At 48.5% G+C, this 20,266-nt stretch overlaps 1 protein-coding gene across 1 annotated transcript; it reads right to left on the reverse strand.

Annotated features, from left to right (window-relative positions):
• Positions 1 to 3,305: 3,305 nt before the first annotated feature.
• On the reverse strand, positions 3,306 to 20,018 carry dedd (death effector domain containing). The gene is made up of 4 exons (XM_072279034.1): positions 18,511 to 20,018; positions 13,103 to 13,204; positions 12,631 to 12,762; positions 3,306 to 3,913 (listed from the first exon to the last, which is right to left on the reverse strand). Exons 1-4 carry the CDS (start codon positions 18,833 to 18,835, stop codon positions 3,537 to 3,539), a joined length of 936 nt encoding a protein of 311 aa, XP_072135135.1. The 5' UTR covers positions 18,836 to 20,018; the 3' UTR covers positions 3,306 to 3,536.
• Between the last annotated feature and the right edge of the window lie 248 nt (positions 20,019 to 20,266).

The raw sequence follows: 20,266 nt of genomic DNA on the forward strand, positions 1-20,266 counted from the left end.
CACTGCAGTCTTTCTGGTGACGCAGCTTTCAGTGCTATAGTTGAGAGTGTTTCAGGAAGTAGATCCAGTGTTGATCAAGGACCCATGCCAGGATGGTGAGGAGTATGAACAGAAACCCACAAGTGCTGCTGCACCCCTGTTCTTGCTACCCTTGTCCTCGGAAGTAAAGTTGAGATTAATCTGGGCAAGTAACTACACTGCTTTTGGTAAGATGATGCATTTGGCAAGCAGTGAGACAGAATATACAGATGGTGGTGTGGGGTGGGAAGGAGTGTGTGAGGGTGGCTGGGGGAGAACCAGCATGAGTGGAAATCAAGAGTGGGACGTGAGTGAGGAAGGCAGTGAAGGAGAGGGAATAAGTGGGAGAGTAAAGTTGGGTGAGGAAAAGAGGCATGTAAAGATAAGGGAGTGCCCAGAAGAGGGCAAGAGAGAGCAACAAAATCTGGTGGAAGATTTTGTTGAGCAGCATCTGGGAAGTAACTGTAACGTTTCAGGTTAAAATCTGATGCAGGATCTCGATCCAAAAGTCATTTCAATCCCCCCACCTGATGCTGTTTGACCTGTAGAATTCCTCCAGTGGATTGCTTGCTGCACAGGTTCTGACATCCGCAGTCTCATGTCTCCGGAAATGAGGGAGGCAGTGTGCTGCTGCCATCACTCCCACTATCTCCACGTCCCCTGGTCTCATGGGGTTTACATCCCTGGATCCATTCAACATCAGCCAGCGTCCCTTCCACCTCCCTCTTCTATATGTTAACAAAACTCATCCTCACTCCCTTCTCCAACTGGCCCAAATCAGCCAGCCCCCTTCAATGTGTTCCCTGCTCCAGCCAGGAAATGCCCCAGCTCCTCCAGTGCTAGCCCGGGGCTGGAGCACCCTATCTAGGGCACCCCCTTTAGCATACCCTGCCTGTCCTTAAGTCCCGCCAGCATGAGATGGAAGACTGGGGCTGAGGCTCGCCCCGGAGGGGAGTCCGAGCTCAGGACACCTTCTGCAGCTTTTCTCACTGCTTCGAGTAGCATCCACTATTTCCCTGTCCAATCTCCCAGTATATTTGCGGTCTGCTTATGGGCCTTCTCGCTACTTACAGGGCCATTAGACTTTCCAAAGGATGTTGAAGTCATTGCAAGCATTACGCAAGAGTGTGAGCTGCAGAAAGACTGTCAAATACTTTACCTAATATGGTATTCAAGAGAGCCATCACCCCCACTACTCACTCAGTATTGTGGGCAGCTCGCTAGACACACCAAGCTGTTTATTCAGAAATAAGCAACGAGGGCAGGCCACAGAGAAGTTCCTGGGGGCGGGGTTACGTTGACCGACTGCACAGACAAGTCCCAGTATACCAGGTTAGTACAAGCACAGAGGCAATGTGAAGCTCCCCAAAGAGAGGCAAAGAGAAAGAGTGAGCACATGTGACAAGGTGCAGGTGGAAGATGAAACGAGACACCCCATCAAGGGGAAACAGCCTTTCCACACCCACCTTGTCAAGCTTTGTAAGAGGTTTCAATGTGTCAGTGAGATCATCTCTCGTTCTTGTAAATTCTAGACAGGACCGTCCCAGTCTGCTTCATCTCTCCTCATGATAGCCCCCCTCCCTCCCCCCCACCACAGAATCAATCTGGGGAACCTTTGCTGTGCTCCCTCTAAAACACAAAGATCTTTTCTGAGCTGAGGAACCCAGACCTGTAAACAATTTTCCAGTCTTGGTCTCCCTAGGGCCCCGAAAAATTTGAAAAAAACCCTCAAATCATGTTTGAGTAAAAGGCAACATATCATCTCCCCCCGTCAGGTGAGTAGTCTTCAACGATACCCAGGTTCCCCTCATCACCAACACTCCAGCCCCTTTCCAACCTGCCATCAGAGTCTTGTTCTGTCTAAATATTTGAGTGCCTATCACCTTTGGTAATCGAACATTGTGGAGCATTCTAAAGGTGCATATCTAGGTAAACAGCACCCACTGCCTCCTCCCCGGTGAAATGCAGGAGGCTAAATTAAGACATGGCCTCCATCTTCAATGTCCCTGCTGCTCTTTCCAGTAATTCCTTGAGGCGCTGTTGCTGGTGGCTGGAATTCTGGGTGGTTCTCCAATCTTTCCCGAGATACGGTGCTATCCTTCAGATACTCAATGGGAAGCCATTCAACCGCACCGCCTGTTAGGAACAGGTCACAGTTCCGATGCTGATCACACAGAAACGGCCTGTCAGCCTTGAGGTACTTACAGAATACAAGGCCACCTAGACACTCTCAAGCCTCATGGGACAGCAGGAGGCAATTCAGCCCCTCTAAAACCAATTACAAAGTAGCAAGTGGCCATTCAGCCTGCAACAAGGGGACAGGGGAGCTCAGAGACAGAGAGAAAGCCTACAAGGAATCAAGAAACAAATTCTCAGTCTAGAGTGGGTCTGATTAATTGATGAATTCCCTTCACACTGATAGTGCAACCTCAGATGTGCAACTCACCCAGCCCTAACAGGTCACCTGTGGGTCCAAATAGTCTACATTACCCCTTTTCAATTCACTTCCATTTTTAAAAGTTTACACTTAAATTGGAGATTAATTCTGAACAAAAATGAGTCACAAGCGATCTGTATTGTATTGACAGGTGTGGAGGGAGCTGCACTTTGTGTCTGACCCGTGCCCTGAGACTGTGTGATGGGACAGCGTGGAGGGAGCTTCACTCTGTGTCTGACCCACGCCCTGGGAGTGTGATGGGACAGTGTAGAGGGAGCATCACTCCGCGTCTGAACCCAGGAGTGTGTGATGGGACGGTGTAGAGGGAGTTTCACTCTGTGTCTGACCCGTGCCCTGAGACTGTGTGATGTGACAGCGTGGAGGGAGCTTCACTCTGTGTCTGACCCACGCCCTGGGAGTGTGTGACGGGACAGTGTAGAGGGAGCTATACCGTATCTGATCTGTGTCCCAGCAACGTGTGTGATGGACAGAGGCTGTTATTCCTTCTTCTGCCCTTTGCCTATACAGAGCACAAGGAGAACGGAAGAGATTTTCACAAGGCAGAACAGTTCACAGCTCTGATTATTTCCTTAATACCACAATCAAGTTGAGCAAGTGACCACAATGCGGCGAGCATGTGAGGGTGGAGGGAGCCAGACTCTCAGCTGAGCAGTACATGTCCGTTCTCATGTGCCAGTTTGCCTTCAGTGTTCACTGCCATGGCAGGATGGCCGCCTTCTCCCGCCATTCAGAGCTCACTGCTCCTCTCTCCGTACAGCACTCCAAACTCATCTCAGATGGGAGCCACTGAGCAATCAGGCTGCACGTCCCTGGGGTACGGCAGAGTGAAGGGCTGGGAGGGTGGGTGATAGACCAAGAACTGGGAGCCCAAGGAGTTGGGGTGGGCAGGAGAACTGGAGAAAGAATGAGGAGGGCTGTGGTGGTGGCGGGGAGGGGAGGAGAAGTGAAAGAGTAAGTGGTTGATAGAGAGAGTGGAAGGGGGAGGAATGAGACTTCTGAATCCCTCCCCACCCTCCCTCAGCTGGTGTGGTGGGGGACAGCTGCCCTTTGCCCTGCACCCTCAGGGCCCGTGCTGCAGCATGAGATTGCGCAGCAGCCGCTGCCGACCCGCTGTGTAGTCATCTTCGTCCACATTGACCAGGAGCTTGATGGCCTCGTGGCCCACGGCCTGCTTGAGCGAGTCAGTGATAAAGACGCCCTTCAAGGCTTCTAGCAGTGAGCCATTGATGTAGTCCCTCCAGAAGGCATCCAGGTATGTAAGCTCGGAGAACTTGATGTCACAAATGATGGAGCCTAGGTCCCGGGACTTGAGGATGGTGTTGGCCTGTGCAAACCGCTCAAACTGGCGCTCCAGCCGCCCAGGCTTGTTGGAGAACACATTGCCCTCCAGCGCCGTCTGGTGCTGACAGTACTCGGCCCTCACACGCAGACGGATGTCTGAGTAGAAAAAGCACAGGATGAATGCAGGGGGCAGAAAGGGGGATGAAGGGGAGGGGAGGCAGAGGGCAGATTACATGGAGAAGGGTGGGGTTGAGGTAGCAAAGAGGGTCCATGGGAAAATTTGGCTGTGTGGAATTAGAATTGACTCGCTCACAGAAGGCATAGCACGTACTAAAATCAATACACAATATTGAAAGGACAGGCAGGTCAGCAGATGGGGTGGCATGGCTCTATTGGCTTAAAAAAATCATATCTTTAGAAAAAGGAGACATAGGATTGAAAGATGTAGAATCCTTGTGAGTAGAGTTAAGAAACTGCAAAGGTAAAAAGACCCTGACACAAGTCAAAAGAGGAAGAGGCCATTTGGCCCACAATATTGTGCTGAACCAGCTAGAAAGCAAATCAAAAACACCCAGATACTAATCCCTAATCACTAGAAGTTCGAGAATGTCAAGGGGCAGGAGTGAGTGTGGTTGATATTACTATGGAGAAGGTGCTCGGGAAGCTGAAAGGTCTGAGGTAGATAAGTCACCTGGACCAGATGGATTACAGCCCAGGGTTCTGACCGAGGTAGATCAAGAGACTGTGGAAGCATTAGTAGCAATCTTTCAAGAACTGCGAGATTCTGGAAAAGTTCTAGAGGATCGGAAAATTGCAAGTGTCACTTCACTCTTTAAGGGAGGGAGGCAAAAGAAAGGAAATTACAGGCTAGTTAACCTGACTTGGTGGTTGGGAAGATGCTGGAGTCTGACAGGAGGCAAAGGGTGGGGCTAGAGGGGGTATGTTTCTGGCTGCCTGCCAGTCACTAGATCTTTTCCACAGAGGTGTTGGGACTGTTTCTTTTCATGTTACTTGGCAATGATCTGGATGATGAAACTGATAGCTTTGTGGCCAATTTGTGGACAATTCAAAGATAAGTGGAGGGGCAGGTAGTATTGAGGAACCAGGGAGACTGCAGAAGGACCCAAGCAGACTGGGAGAATGAGCAAAGTAGCAGCAGATGGAATATCGTGGAGGAAGGTGTACTGTCACGCACTTTGGTAGAAGGATTAAAGGTAAAGGCCATTTTCTAACTGGGGAGAAAATTCAAAAATCACAGGTACAATGGGACTTAGGAGTCTTTGTGCAGGTTTCACTAAAGGTCACCTTGCAGGTGAGTTGGTGGCAAGGAAGTCAAATGCAATGTTAGCTTTCATTTGCAGAGGACTAGAATACAAAAGCAAGGACATACAGTGGCATGCAAAAGTTCGGACACCCCGGTCAAAATTTCTGTTACTGTGAATAGCTAAACGAGTAAAAGATGCACTGTTTCCAAAAGGCATAAAGTTAAAGATGACACATTTCTTTAATATTTTAAGAAAATTTTTATTTCCATCTTTTACAGTTTCAAAATAACAAAAAAGGAAAATGGCTGGAAGCAAAAGTTTGGGCACCCGGCATAGCAGTACTTAGTAACACCCGTTTGGCAAGTATCACAGCTTGTAAACGCTTTTTGTAGCCAGCTAAGAGGCCAAAAAGTTCAAAGGAACATCTACACAAGCCTGATGCATTCTGGAAATAAGTCCTGTGGACTGATGAAGTTAAAATAGAACTTTTTGGCCACAATGAGCAAAGGTATGTTTGGAGAAAAAAGGGTGCAGAATTTCATGAAAAGAATCCCTCTCCAACTGTTAAACACGGGGGTGGATCGATCATACTTTGGGCTTGTGTTGCACCCAGTGGCACAGGGAACACTTACTGGTAGAGGGAAGAATGAATTCTATTAAATACCAGCAAATTCTGGAAGCAAACATCACACTGTCTGTAAAAAAGCCAAAAGTGAAAAGAGGATGGCTTCTACAACAGGATAATGATCCTAAATACACCTCAAAATCCACAGTGGACTACCTCAAGAGGTGCAAGCTGAAAGTTTTGCCATGGCCCTTACAGTCCCCTGACCTAAACATCATCGAGAATCTGTGGATGGACCTCAAAAGAGCAGTGCATGCAAGACGACCCAAGAATCTCTCAGAACTAGAAGCCTTTTGCAAGGAAAAATGGGTGAAAATCCCCGAAACAAGAATTGAAAGATTCTTAGCTGGCTTCAAAAAGCGTTTACAAGCTGCGCTACTTGCCAAAGGGGGTGTTACTATGTACTGCCATGCAGGGTGCCCAAACTTTTGCTTTAGGCCATTTCCCTTTTCTGTTATTTTGAAACTGTAAAAGATGGAAATAAAGAAGTTTTCTTGCTTAAAATATTAAAGAAATGTGTCATCTTTAATTTATGCCTTTTAGAAATCAGTTCATCTTTTACTCACCTAGCTATTCACAGTAACAGGAATTTTGACCAGCGGTGCCCAAACGTTTGCATGCCACTGTACATGCTGAGGCTTAACAAGGCATTGGTCAGCATGCGCTTGGAGTATTGTGAGCAGTTTTGGCCCCCTTATCTAAGAAAAGATGTGCTGGCAATGTAGATGGTCCAGAGCAGGTTCACAAGAATGATTCTGGGAAAGAAATAATTAAAATATGAGGAGTGTTTGATGGCTCTGGGCCTGTACTCAGTGGAGTTTAGAACAATGGGTGAAATGCATCAAATATTGAAAGGTCTAGATAGAGTGGATATGGGGAGAATAATTCCTATTCGAGTGCCTCTAGGATCAGAGGGCACAGCATCAGAACACAAGAACATCCCTCAAGAACAGAGATGAGGACGAATTTGTTCAGCCAGAGTGTAGTGAATCATTGGAATTCATTGCCACAAGTGGCTGGAGATAAGTCACTGGGTACATTTAAAGCAGAGGTTGATATGTTCACGATTAGTCAGGGTGTCAAAGGTTACGAGGAGTTGTCAGGAGAATTGGGTTGAGAGGGATAATAAATCAGCATGATGGAAAGGCCCAGTAGACTCAATGGACTGCATCTGAGAGGGAGAGGCACAAGACACGATCATCAGTATCTGAGTGGAATAAAGGAAACTACAGGGCCGTGAAAGAGGACCTTGCCCAGGTGGTTTGGAGGTGGTTACTGGCAGGCATGACGGCAGAGAAGAGGTGGCTGAAGTTTCTGCGAATAGTTCACAAAAAGCAGGACCTATTATGTCCCATAGAAGCAGCTGTTGTCAAATGCAGGACTAGGCAACTGCGGCTGACAAGGGAAGTTAACAACAGCAAACAAGCCAAGGAAAGGGCAAGGTAGTAAAAGTGAGTGGGAAGTTAGATGACTGGGATGCTTTTAAAATCCAACAAAAGGCAACAAAAAAAAGCTACAAGAGAAATGGTGAAATATGAGGGCAAACTAGCCAATAATATAAAGCAGGATACTAATTTTTTTTTTTTTTTTTTACACAGTTTTTTTTATATAAAGAGTATAAGGGAGTTGAGAGTTGATATTGGACCACTAGAAAATGATGCTGCTGAGGTAGTAATGGGGGACAAAGAAATGGCAGATGAACTTAATAGGTACTTTGCATCTGTCTTCACACTAGCAGTATGTTAGAGGTCCGTGAGTATCAGGGAGCAGGAGTGAGTGCCATTGCTCTTCCAAAGGAAAAAGTGTTAGGCAAATGCAAAGGTCTTAAGGTGGATAAGACACCTGGACAGATGGACTGCATCCCAGAGTCCTGAGAGAGGCTGCTGAAGAGGTAACAGGTGCATTGGTCATGAACCTTCAAGAATAACTTGCATGGTCTCGGATGACTGGAAGATTGCAAATGTCACTCCACTCTTTAAGGGAGGAAGGCAAAAGAAATTATAGGCCAGTTAGCTGAGCCTCAGTGGTTGGGAAAGTGTTGGAGTCTATTATTATGGGTGAGTTTTTGGGGTGCTTGGAGACTAATGATAAATCAAAGTCAGCATGCTTTCTGTGAAGGGAAGTCTCACCTGACAAATCTGTTAGCTCTTTGGGGAAGTAACAAGCAAGATGGACAAAGGAGAGGCAGTGAATGCCATTGACTTAGATTTTCAGAAAGCATTTGATAAGGTGCCACACATGAAGCTGCTTAACAAGACAAAATCCCATGGTGTTACTGGCATGGATAGTGGAATGGCTGACAGACAGGAGGTAGCCAAGTGGGAATAAAGGGGGCCCTTTTCTGGTTGGCTGCTAGTGACTAGTGGTGTTCCTCAGGGGTCAGCATTGGAACCACTACTTTTCACATTGCTTGTCAATGATTCAGATAATGGAATTGATGGCTTTGTGGCAATTGCAGTAGGACTTAGACAAATTGGAAGAATGGGCAAAATAGTGACAGAAGGATTACAGTGTTGGGAAATATATGATAATACATTTCAGTAAAAGGAATAATATTTGTGACTATTACATAAATGGGGAGAAAATTCAAACAGAGGTGCAGAGAGCCTTGGGAGTCATCGTGCAAGACCCCCAGATGGCTAATTTACAGGCTGAGTCTGTGATAAAGAAGGCAATTACAATGTTGGTATTTATTTCAAGTGGAATAGAATATAAAAGCAAGAAGATAATGCTGAGCCTTTATAAGATACCAGTCAGGCTGCACTTGGAGTATTGTCAACAGTTTTGGACCCCAATTTCCAGAAAGGATGTGTTGTCATTGGAGAGAGTCCAAAGGAGGCTCATGAGGATGATTCCAGAAATTAAGGGGGTTAACACATGAGGAGCATTTGGTAGTTTTGGGCCTGTACACACTGAAATTTAGAAAATGCTGTGGGGGGTGGGGGCTGGAAATCTCTATGAAACCTACTGAATATTGAAAGGACTAGATAGGGTAGATGTGGAGAGGATGTTTCCTATGGTTGGGGTATCCACAACTAGAGGGCACAGCCTCAAAATTGAGGGGTGACTTTTCAGAACAGAAGAAAGCAGGAATTTTTTTTTAGCCAGACAGTAGTGAATCTGTCGAATGCTCTGCCACACAGTGGAGGCCAAGTCCGTAGGTACATTTTAAGCGGAAGTTGATAGTTTCCGGACCGGTCAGGGTATCAAAGGATATGGCGAGAAAGGATATGGTGCATGGGTTGACTGAGATCCGGGATCAGCCATGATGGAATGCAGCAGACTCGATGGACTGAATGGCCCAATTCTGCTCCTATATCTTGTGATCCAAAAGGCAGTGTATTCTGTCTGGAGGTTGGTGAGTAGTGGCGTTCTGCAGGCAGCTCTTTTGGGACCTCTTTTTTGTGAAGTTTACAATTGACTTTGATGAAGAAGCCGTGGGGTTGGTTAGTTTGCATGTAAACAAACGATGCTGGTGTTGTGGATAGTGGTAACATATACAAAATGATGGAGAAACTCAGGTCAGGCAGCATCTGAGAGTAATAAACAGTGTATATTTTAAGCCAAGACCCTTCATCAGGACTACAAAGGAAGGGAAAGAAGCCCAAATGAGAGTGTGGGAGGAGTGCAACGCAGCAGGTGACAGGTGGATCTTGGTCCAGGTCATAAGGGCGAGGCAGAGTAAGAGAAGGAATGACGTGGCTACCGAATGAGAGAACACTGGGGTGGGCAGTAAAAGAGAACACAGAACATAGAAATCTACAGCACATTACAGGCCCTTCGGCCCACAATGTTGTGCCGACCATGTAACCAACTATAGAAACTGCCTAGAATTTCCCTAGCCCATAGCCCTCTATTTTTCTAAGCTCCATGTACCTATCTAAGAGGCTCTTAAAAGACCCTATTGTATCTGATTCCACCACCGCTGCTGACAGTGCATTCCACACACCCACTACTCTGTGTGGAAAAATTTACCCTTGACATCCCCTTGGTACTCATTTCCAAGCACCCTAAAACTATGCTCCCTTGTGTTAGCCATTTCAGCCCTGGGAAAAAGCCTCTGGCTATCCACACGATCAACACCTGTCATCATCCTATACACCTCTATCAGGTCACCTCTCATCCTCAACTGCTCCAGGAGAAAAAGCTAAGTACACTCAACCTATTCTCATAAGGTACACCCTCCAATCCAGGCAATACCCTTGTAAATCTCCTCTGCACTCTGTAGTATCCACATCCTTCCTGTAGTGAGGTGAGAGGGAAATGATTACCGGAATCAGGTTGGAGACTACCAAGACGTCCTGAGTTTGGCCTCATCAGGTTTTAGTGTGGGAATGGGAAGTGGAACTAAAATGGGTGGCCACCAGCAGATTCCAGCTGTTGCAATGGACAGAGCAAATATGCTCAATAAAGTTGCCCACTCCCCCAAACTCCATCAGGACTCAATAATGCAACACCAGATGCAATAAATGACATTGACAAGACTCAGAAGTGAAATGTCGCTTCACCTGAAGGACTGCTTGGGGCTCTGAATGGTGGTGAGGGAGGAGGTGAAGGGGCAGGTGTAGCACTTGTCCCACTTGCAGTGATAGTGCCAGGAGGGAGATCAGTGGTAAGGTACGAGTGAGCAAGGGAGAGAGTGATCCCTGCAGAAATGAGGGGCAGGGGAAAGATGTGCCTAGTGGTGGGATCCTTCGGAGATTGTGGAGAACGTTGTGAGGCCAGCACCAATGGTAGAGGAAGGGGATTCCCATTCTCTGAAGGAGGACATCTCATATCTAGGAATGGAAAGCCTCATCCTGGGAACAAGTCCGGCAGAGGTGGAGAAACGGTGAGAAGGGAACAGCATTTTTATAAGAGACAGTGCAGGAAGAGGTATACTCAGGGTACATAGCTCTGAGAGTCAGTGGGTTTGTAAAAGACGGTCGTAGATAGTCTGTCTCCAGAGATCAAGAAAGGGGAGAGAGGTATCAGAGATAGACCAAGTAAATTTGAAGGCAGCGTAGAGACAAAGTTGATGAAATTGATGAGTTCAGTATGGGGGCATGAAGCAGCAACAATACTACTACTACGTCGACTCAGGCCTAGCGAGCCAGCGTCGGGCACGATGATGGACTCTCCACTTCTCCCTCTCCCTCATCAGTGTGTTCAGTTCATCTACATTAGCTGCACCGCTGTCTTCTAGGAGCTGTTGACCATAGTCTTGGGAGGGCACCCAGGGTTCATACAGCAACAATACAGTCATCAAAGTAGCGCAGAAAGAGTTGTGGAGAATTACTACTGTAGGCTTGAGACACATAGCCGATGAAAAATCAGGCATATCTGGGGGCCTACGAGAGTAGTCATGGCTGCACCTTGGGTTTGGAGGAAGTTGGAGGAGCCGAAAGAGACATCGTTGAGAATTAAGTATCAGTTCCAACAGATGGAGGAGTGTGATGGTGGAGGGGAAATGGTTGAGTCTGTTGTCAAGAAAGCAGGGGGGAGCCTGAGGCCTTCCTGATAAGGGATAGAAGCGTACAGGGACTGGACGTCCATGGTGAGAATTCCCAATTTTATTCTGGCTTCCTTCCCCTTCTTTTGCAGTCCTGATGAAAGTCACTTGTATTTCCCTCCATAGACACTGCCTGACCTACCGAGTTCTACCAGCACTTAGTGTGGAACTGCTCATGACTTCCAGCATGTCTCAACTGTGGATAGTGTAAAAGGCTGTAGGTTACAACAGGATATAGACAGAATGCAGAGTTGGGTGGAGAAATAGCAGATGATTACAATTCGGAAAAGTGTGAAGCGAACTTGAAGGTGGAATACAAGGTTGTTAGCAGTGTGAAGGAATGGGCTCCTTCGAAGTTGCCACACAAATTGACAGGGTTATGGCGACCAATGGTGTGTGGGCCGAGAGATAATGCTGCAGTTCCACAAAACTGGTTACACCAGAGTATTGTATTGATTGCTGGCTTGAGGGTGCAGAGGAGATATACCAAGATGCTGCTCGGATTAGAGAGCATGTCTTATGAGGATGGAGGCAGGAAACATGTTCCCAATGTTGGGGGAGTCCAGAACCAGAGGCCACAGTTTAAGAATAAGGCGTAGACAACTTAGAATGGAGTTGAGGAAGAACTTTTTCACACAGAGGGTTGTGGTTCTGTGGAATGCTCTGCCTCAGAAGGCAGTGGAGGCCAATTCTCTGGATTCTTTCAAAAAAAGAGTTAGATAGAGCTCTTAGAGATAGCGGAATGAAGGGATATGGGGATAAAGCAGGAACTGGGTACTGATTGTGGATGATCAGCCATGATCACAGTGAATGGCGGTGCTGGCTCAAAGGGCCGAATGGCCTACTCCTGCACCTATTGTCTATTGATAGGCTCAGCTGGCTAGGGCTTCTTTGTGGAGCAATGGAAGATAAGAGGGGAAATGACAGAGGTGTGTAAGATTGTGGAAAGCATAAGAGTAAACAGCCAGCACTTATTTCTTCAGGACAGCAATGGTCGTACCAGAGGATATTGGTAGATGTCAGAGGCAGGTTTTATACAGAATGGTGGGTGGCTGGAATACACTGCTGGGGATGGTGGTTGTGGCTGACAGAAGAGGGGCATTTAATACATTAAAATGGAGAGTTATAGGCCATGCGGGAGGCAAGGGTTAGATTTATTGTGGAGTATGTTAACATAGGCTGGCACAACACTGTGGGTACCGTGCTGTGTTCTGCACAGGGCTCGTAGGGGTGGGGGTGTAACAGTAAGCGGACAGTGATCCTGGGAGGTGAGGGTCAAAGGAGAGAAGGGCCAGGTGAAGGAGTGATAACACTGGGAAGGAGACACGAGTTGGTGAGAAGTACTGTGGCCAGTGGAAATGTGGGAGGCTGTCCCACTGGTGGGGGGGGGGGGGGGGAGAGAATTCATTTGCTGGGCTCCTGAGCACCACTGAGAGCGATGGCAGAGGGAGGTGATCAGGGGTGCCACAGGGAAACTAACAAAAGAACTCACCGCAGGTTTGCTTCTCCTTGCTGTCCAGCACAGCAATCTTCTGCTTTCCCCGCCGGCCCCCCACAGCACGGCCACGGTGCACTCTCTGTCGTAGGGGGTGAGGAGCCACGGGGGCACAACACAGTAAACGGCCTAAAGGGAAAATAAGGAGAGAATGGAGATGGAGCTTCACTGTGTCTGACCGGTGTCCTGGGAGCACGCAACGGGACAGTGCTGGGGGGGTGTGTGTGACGGGACGGTGTGGGAGAAGCTTCACTGTGTCTGACCGGGGTCCTGGGAGCACGCAACGGGACGGTGCCGGGGGGGGGGGGGGGGGGTAGTGTGCGACGGGACGGTGCCGGGGGTGGGGGGGCGGGGGTAGTGTGCGACGAGACGGTGCCAGGGGGGAGCGTGCGATGGGATGGTGCCGGGGGGAGCTTCACTGTGTCTGGCCCATACCCTTGGAGTGTACCTGTCCTGTGCTTCTTCCCACCTGGTTTGTTGTGCTCTGTCGCTCCCTCAGCAGCCAGGCTTCGGGGTACAAGATAGGTGACAGAACTCTGCTCCAGATACTTGTCCACAGGATCCGGCGACACTGGAAGGAGGGACAGGAGGGGAGGTGAGCTGAGCTGCCACGTCTTCCCTTGTTGCCCAACATCTCCCTCCCACCTCCTTCTGCTCCTCAGTCACCATCTGTCAGAGAACCCACACCTGTTGCTCACTGCAGAGCTCTAACATCGGCACGAATTGTAATCCCTGCGTCTCACCCTGAGCCTGCTGGTATGTGGTTTCAGGCTTTTATATCTCTGCCCGAAGGGAGAGGGGAGAAGGGAAACTGTCCAGATTGGTTATGGTCGTTGCTTACACTGGTTGCAAGTACATATGATAAGCAGGCTCTTCGGCCCACTGCGTCCGTTCTGACCACCCACTTACACAAACCGCACCCCGTCCTGGCCGGCAGTCATCCAGCCTCTTTCCACCTGCATGGCTTCCAGTTGCTGCATCAGCACCTGAGAACCCTGCTCGCCACTGAACAACCAGTCTCAGGAATGTACCGATGTCACATCAGCTGTCACTCAAGCTCGGCGTGCCAGCTTCCACAACTGAGCACTCGTCCTGAATGTGGGCTTGCCCAGAAGATGGGAAGCATCCCATGGGTGAATTGGTCATTGTAAATTGTCCCGTGATCATTGCTGGGCGGCGTGACTCAAACGGCTGGAAGCCCATATTCCGCGCTACATCTCAATAAAATTAAAATCCCCACATGGCAGAGGATGCATGACGTGAGAAACTGCCCCAGTTCCTTAAACTCACCCAACAGCTGCAGAGAAAACAGGTGTACCGATAGCAACTTCACCCACTGGGAAGGAAGAGTCTGGATCAGCAGGTGTTTATTGAGACACGACTTCCACTCAGTTTGAACTTACCAAGGCCGTTTCTCACTCTGAGGGCCCTAATTAATGAGCCAGGCCAGGTGGGGAAAACGTCAAGAGAAAATTTCCAGCTAACAGGCGATCATAGCATTGCAAGGATTAGAGTACAGCTACTGACGAGGTGTAGGGGGTGGAGGGCTCTGGACAGAGGCCGTACTGATGTCCTTTGACGTCTGGCAGCCACACGCTACCTCACAGGGTGGACGGACATCACTGCACCCCATCCATCTAAATCTCTTACATCTGCCTCCAAGTGGCATATGGCTTCAGCTGGTGGGTGAACCGACATGAGGGGGTGGTGTTGACATGGCATCACTGGGCGAAGGACCTCAACGTCACTGGCCAGGGCGAATGAGCTCGCTAAGAACTACAACGGCCATGTGTTTGAGACCAGGGCAAGCCACCGAGCTGGAGGATATTGGTTGTGGTGCAGCCTGGAGAGCAGTGAGCACCACCAGGACTCACTAGCCCGAGACATGCGAAGCACCCCTGCAACCCGTAGGGCGTTGCAGGATCTGAACCGAACTGAACAGACAAGGCATAGACCTCTCCAACGGTAAAAATCAGTGGATTGGAGCACCAGTTTCAAGGGTGGGGGAACAGACTGGATCCAGGTGAAATGGAACTGCAGCTTCACAAGAAGAACTGCAATTAAATAAAGGTGGTTTTTAGAGGTTTCAACACTTCCCCAGCATGAGAATTGTTTGCAAGTTAAAGTCAGAGCTGTCTGGACAGACCAGAGATGCACAGGAACAGGCCCTTCAGCCCACAGTGAGGTGCTGAACCAGATAAATTAGGACAGGTAAAATGGCAACCTAAACTAATCCCTCTGCTGACCCAATGTCCATATCCTTCCATCTCCTCACGTTCACGTGCCTGACTAAAGTCTCCAATTTATGTGCCTCTACCACCACACTAGGCAGCACATTCCAGTCATCCACCACTGAGTGAAAACCTTACCCCTCCCACACCCTCTGGTAATCGACATTTCAACCCTGGGAAGCAGATACACTCTGTCCATTCTACCTTTGCCTCTCAGTCTTATATTCCTCAATCAGATCTCCCCTCAACTCCAAAGAAAACAACGCAAGTTTGTCCAGCCTCTAGTGGTAGAACCGTCCTCTAATCCAGAGGCACCCCTTCCTCTTCTGCACCCTCTCCTAAGCCTCGACATCCTTCCTGTAATGGGGTGCCCAGAACTGTTTGCAATTCTCCAGACATGGCCTTACCAGAGTTTTTCTTAAAAGTTGCAACTTAACACCCTGACTTCTGAACTCAATGCCTCACCTAATAAAGGCAAGTGTTCCACATGTCTCATTATCCCCAGAAAGAGAGCAGATATAGAAAATGGCCGATTGTGGAAAGCTCAGGCGATACAGGAGACCGAATCATGAGACCAGGCACGAAAAGGACCCCACATATCCTCACAGGCACGTGATTCAGAAGAGACAGCGCTGTGGGGGAGCGCAAGGTCGTGCTGCTGCCACACGCCCCCAGCAGACCGGGTTCCACACCTGTCTTGGTCTTGTCCGTGTGCACTTTGCACGTCTCCCTTGTGAGCACGTGGGTTTCCCTGGGTTCTCCAGTTTCCTCCCACAGGCTGGCTGCAGTAAATTTATCATTCAATTCCCTGGTGTTCACAGAAGTAACGAGCAGTTGAGAATCTGTAATGTGCAGAAATTGCAGGGGCCTAGCAGAGATACTTAAATTATCCTTGGCAACAGGTGAAGTGCCAGAGGATTGAAGGATAGCTAATATTCACTGATTAATAAAGGCCCTAAAATTAATCCAGGAATTATAGGCTGGTGAGTCCGAAATCAGTGGAGGGCAAGTAATTGGAAGGTCTTCTAAGGGGCCGGATATACTGTATGAGTATTTGGATAGACAGGGACTGATCAGGCATAGTCAGCATGGCAGTGTGTATGGTGGGTCATGTCAAACTAATCCTATTCAGTTTTTCCAGGAAGGCATTTGACAAGGTGCCACACGGTAGGCTTATTCAGAAAGTCCTGACCCGGGGGGCCGTACCCTCCAAATATCCAGACCTGCCTCTCGGTTTTTTTGCACTACCTTACTTTCCATTTTTCTATTTTCTATTTATGATTTATAATTTAAATTTTTAATATTTAATATTTATAATCCAGGGAGTGGGAAGCGCAGAATCAAATATCGCTGTGACAATTGTACATTCTAGTATCAATTGTTTGGCGACAATAAAGTATAACGTATAAAGTAAAGAAGGCATGGGATCCAGGGAAGTTTGGCCAGGTAGATTCAGAATTGGCTTGCCTGCAGAAGGCAGAGGGTGGTGGTGGAGGGAGTACATTCAGATTGGAGGATTGTGACTAGTGTTGTCCCACAAGGATCTGTTCTGGGACCTATACTTTTCGTGATTTTTATTAACGACCTGGATGTGGGGTAGAAAGGTGGGTTGGCAAGTTTGCAGACGACACAAAGGTTGGTGGTGTTGTAGATAGTGTAGGGGATTGTCAAAGATTGCAGAGAGACATTGTCAGGTTGCAGAAGTGGGCTGAGAAGTGGCAGATGGAGTTCAACCCGGAGAAGTGTGAGGTGGTTCATTTTGGAAGGACAAACTCCAAGGCAGAGTGCAAAGTAAATGGCAGGATACTTGGTAGTGTGGAGGAGCAGAGGGATCTGGGGGTACATGTCCACAGATCCCTGAAAGTTGCCTCACAGGTAGATAGGGTAGTTAAGAAAGCTTATGGGGTGTTAGCTTTCATAAGTCGAGGGATAGAGTTTAAGAGTTGCGATGTAATGATGCAGCTCTATAAAACTCTGGTTAGGCCACACTTGGAGTACTGTGTCCAGTTCTGGTCACCTCGCTATAAGAAGGATGTGGAAGCATTGAAAAGGGTACAGAGGAGCTTTACCAGGATGTTGCCTGGTTTAGAGAGTATGGATTATGATCAGTGATTAAGGGAGCAAGGGCTTTACTCTTTGGAGAGGAGGATGAGAGGAGACATGATAGAGGTATACAAGATATTCAGAGGAATAGATGGACAGCCAGCACCTCTTCCCCAGGGCACCACTGCTCAATACAAGAGGACATGGCTTTAAGGTACAGGGTGGGAAGTTCAAGGGAGATATTAGAGGAAGGTGTTTTTTATTTATTTTTTTTTTTTTACTCAGAGTGGTTGGTGCGTGGAATGCACTGCCTGAGTCAGTGGTGGAGGCAGATACACTAGTGAAATTTAAGAGACTACTAGACAGGTATATGGAGGAATTTAAGGTGGGGGTTATATGGGAGGCAGGGTTTGAGGGTCGGCACAACATTGTGGGCCGAAGGGCCTGTACTGTGCTGCACTATTCTATGTTCTATGTTACCAGGAAAGTTGATGAAGGCAAGGCAGTGGATGTTGTCTTCATGGACTTTAGCAAGGCATTTGACAAGGTCCCACATGGGAGGCTGGTTAAGGTTCGTTTGCTCAGCATTCAGGGTGAGGTAGCAAATTGGACTAGATGTTGACTTTGTGGGAGAAGCCAGAGAGTGGTAGTAGATGTTTACCTCTCTGACTGGAGGGCTGTGACTAGTGGTGTGCCACAGGGATTGGCGTTGGGTCCGTTGTTGTTTGGCATCTGTATCAATGATTTGGATGATAATATGGTTAACTGGATCAGCAAATTTGTAAATGACACCAAAATTGAGGGTGTAGTGGACAGTGAGGAAGGCTATCATGATTTGCAGTGGGATCTGTACCAGCTGGAAAATGGCAGATGGAATTTAACGCAGGCAAGTATGAGGAGTTGCACCTTGACAATACCATCTAGGGTCAGTCTTACACGGTTGAGCACTGAGGAGAGCAGCAGAACAAACAGAACAAACGGACCTGGGAATACATGTCCATAGTTCATTAAACGTGGTGTCACAGGTAGAAAAGGAACTCAGCAGGCCAGGTAGCATCTATGGAAAAGAGTACAGTCAATGTTTTGGGCCAAGACCCTTCATTAGGACTGTACTGATGAAGGGTCTTGGCCCGAATCATCAGCTGCCAGTGCAAGTGGTGCATGTGAGCTCGACTTCAGTGTTTGGGAGTAATTTGGATAGGTACATGGATGTTAGGGGAATGGTCCTGGTGCAGGTCGATGGGAGTAGGCAGTTTAAATGTTTTGGCAGACTAGATGGGCTGAAGGGCCTGTTCCTGTGCTCTATTTTTCTATGACTATTAAGTCAGGGAGTGGTTTGACATTTGGCTTGAGCCCATAGGCTTCACGGTCTCTATGACAGCACAGTATGAGACTGTGCAGGACCGTGAGGAAAGGAGGGGTTGTGCCGGGCTATGGCAGAAACAGGGGTGCATGGTGTCCAATTCTCACAAAGCCCCAATGAGATAACTATATCAGCTCATTACATAACTCTTTAAGACAGTAACTGTGGGATGCTGCCTCTCAGCCTGAGGGCACAGGCGGCGGCTTTGTCTAGTGCTCCCTCCCCAAAGCAGCTGCTTACCAGTCTTGCGCCTCTTGAGTGTGACGTAGGGCAGCAGGTCGTGCCGGGTGATGATGCGCAGGAGCTGCAGCACGTGCTGGAAGTTGGTCTCGTCGCAGCGCCCCTGCCGCTCCAGGGCGAGGAAGAAGTCGCGGCCGCTCCGGATCAGTCCCCGCTCGTAGTCGGCGATGACGTCCACAAAGAGGAAGGAGAGCACCCGCACGTCCCGGTGGGTGAGCTGGGCCCCCACGATCTGGAACATGCGGTGCAATGAGTGGAGCCCGTGCTGCTGGATCAGCTGGTCTTCAGGCCACTGCTGGCCACTCCGCTTCCCTTTGGCTGCCATGGTAGGTGAGGGGCACGTGGAGAGGGGTGCTGGGTCCTCAAAGAGAAGCAACCCTTCTCTCCACAAGTCCTGTCCTCTCTTTGAAGAGGTGGGCCTGAACCTCAGAAGAGGAGCTGCACGACTCTGCCACTAGGACAGTCAGACTCTTCTGCGTTCCATTAGCACCTGCCCCCCACCCAGCTATATGCAGAAAGTGGGCTCCCCCTTCCTCCTGCTCTGTGTGGCCTGCACAAAGTGATACTGGAGGAGATATTGAAGCCCCTGCTAACGTGGCACTGAGCCTTGCAAAGTAGCTTCTCAGAAAAAGAGGTGGGGGGAAAGAAAGAGCCAAGATTGAAGGTGTCGGGGGGAGGGGCCAGGGAGTCCTCAGTTAAAATAAAGGCTTCCAGATCCAGGGATACTATCCTACCCTGCGCAGGAAACTGAAATTTCAGAGTTCCTGGTTATTAAAGTGGATTGACTGAAGTAAAAATCCCCTCAGAATTACAAATAGAACTTTGCTCCTACCAAAAAAAATTTAATAAATAGGATCGATATTTTGATTTAGACTGATAGGCAGACTACTGATGGTGACTCAAGGGTCAAGGCAGACAGTCACAAAGTAAGGTCTTTGGGAAAAGAGGGACAGGTAAATAGACCCAGGGCAAAAACGAGGAAAAAGAGGCTGCCAAGGGAAGACAGCTCCAGCCAGACTTTTGAGCTGAGGATTTATAGCAAAGGCAGGGAACGGATGGAAAGAGGTGAAATGGAACCGACCAAACAATATGAAAGCCTTGTTCCAAAAAGCTGGACCAAAGGAAGGGAGGTTTCGGGGAAAGCGGCGCAGTTACCTGCCCCTTTTCTCGCAGTTCAGGGTCAGGGTTCGGGATAACAACCAGCCCAAAGTTATGTATTGGGAGGGAGCAGGAAAACGAAGAGATGCCAATAACCAACTCCAGCCGATTGGAAAGGGGTTTCTACTCAATGGACAGCCATCTTTGCTGCTTTAACCAATGGGACGGAGGCTTGGGGAGGGGTGGAGCTTCACGCAATCACTTCTGCTGGTTGTACTGTAATTTTCCCTTTATGCTAAACGCCTCCCTCGACCGTCTGGAGCACGTCTCCTTTGCTTTCAGCGCCGTGGCTGCCGCCTCCTCTGCTTCTTCAGCGCCACCGCCATCTTCCTCGGGTATAAATTGGTAGAGCCGCGATGCCAGCCGGGAGTTGCAGTACAGTATAATGGTCCGCCCTTAAATGTTAACGCAGGCTTCTGAAATCAAACTACAACACCCGTCAGGCTGCTGGGTACACGGGGAAAGGATGCGAATGGAGACATTGACGTCAGAGAGAGGCTGAGCATGGAGTTTCCGCGCTGTCCACTGGGAGATGTAGTCTATGTTTTGGAAAAGCGGTAATCATCCAATTAAGGATGTGGATACCAGAACTAACAAT

This window comes from Mobula birostris, chromosome 14 (assembly GCF_030028105.1).
Source record: "Mobula birostris isolate sMobBir1 chromosome 14, sMobBir1.hap1, whole genome shotgun sequence".
Classification (NCBI taxonomy): domain Eukaryota; kingdom Metazoa; phylum Chordata; class Chondrichthyes; order Myliobatiformes; family Myliobatidae; genus Mobula; species Mobula birostris.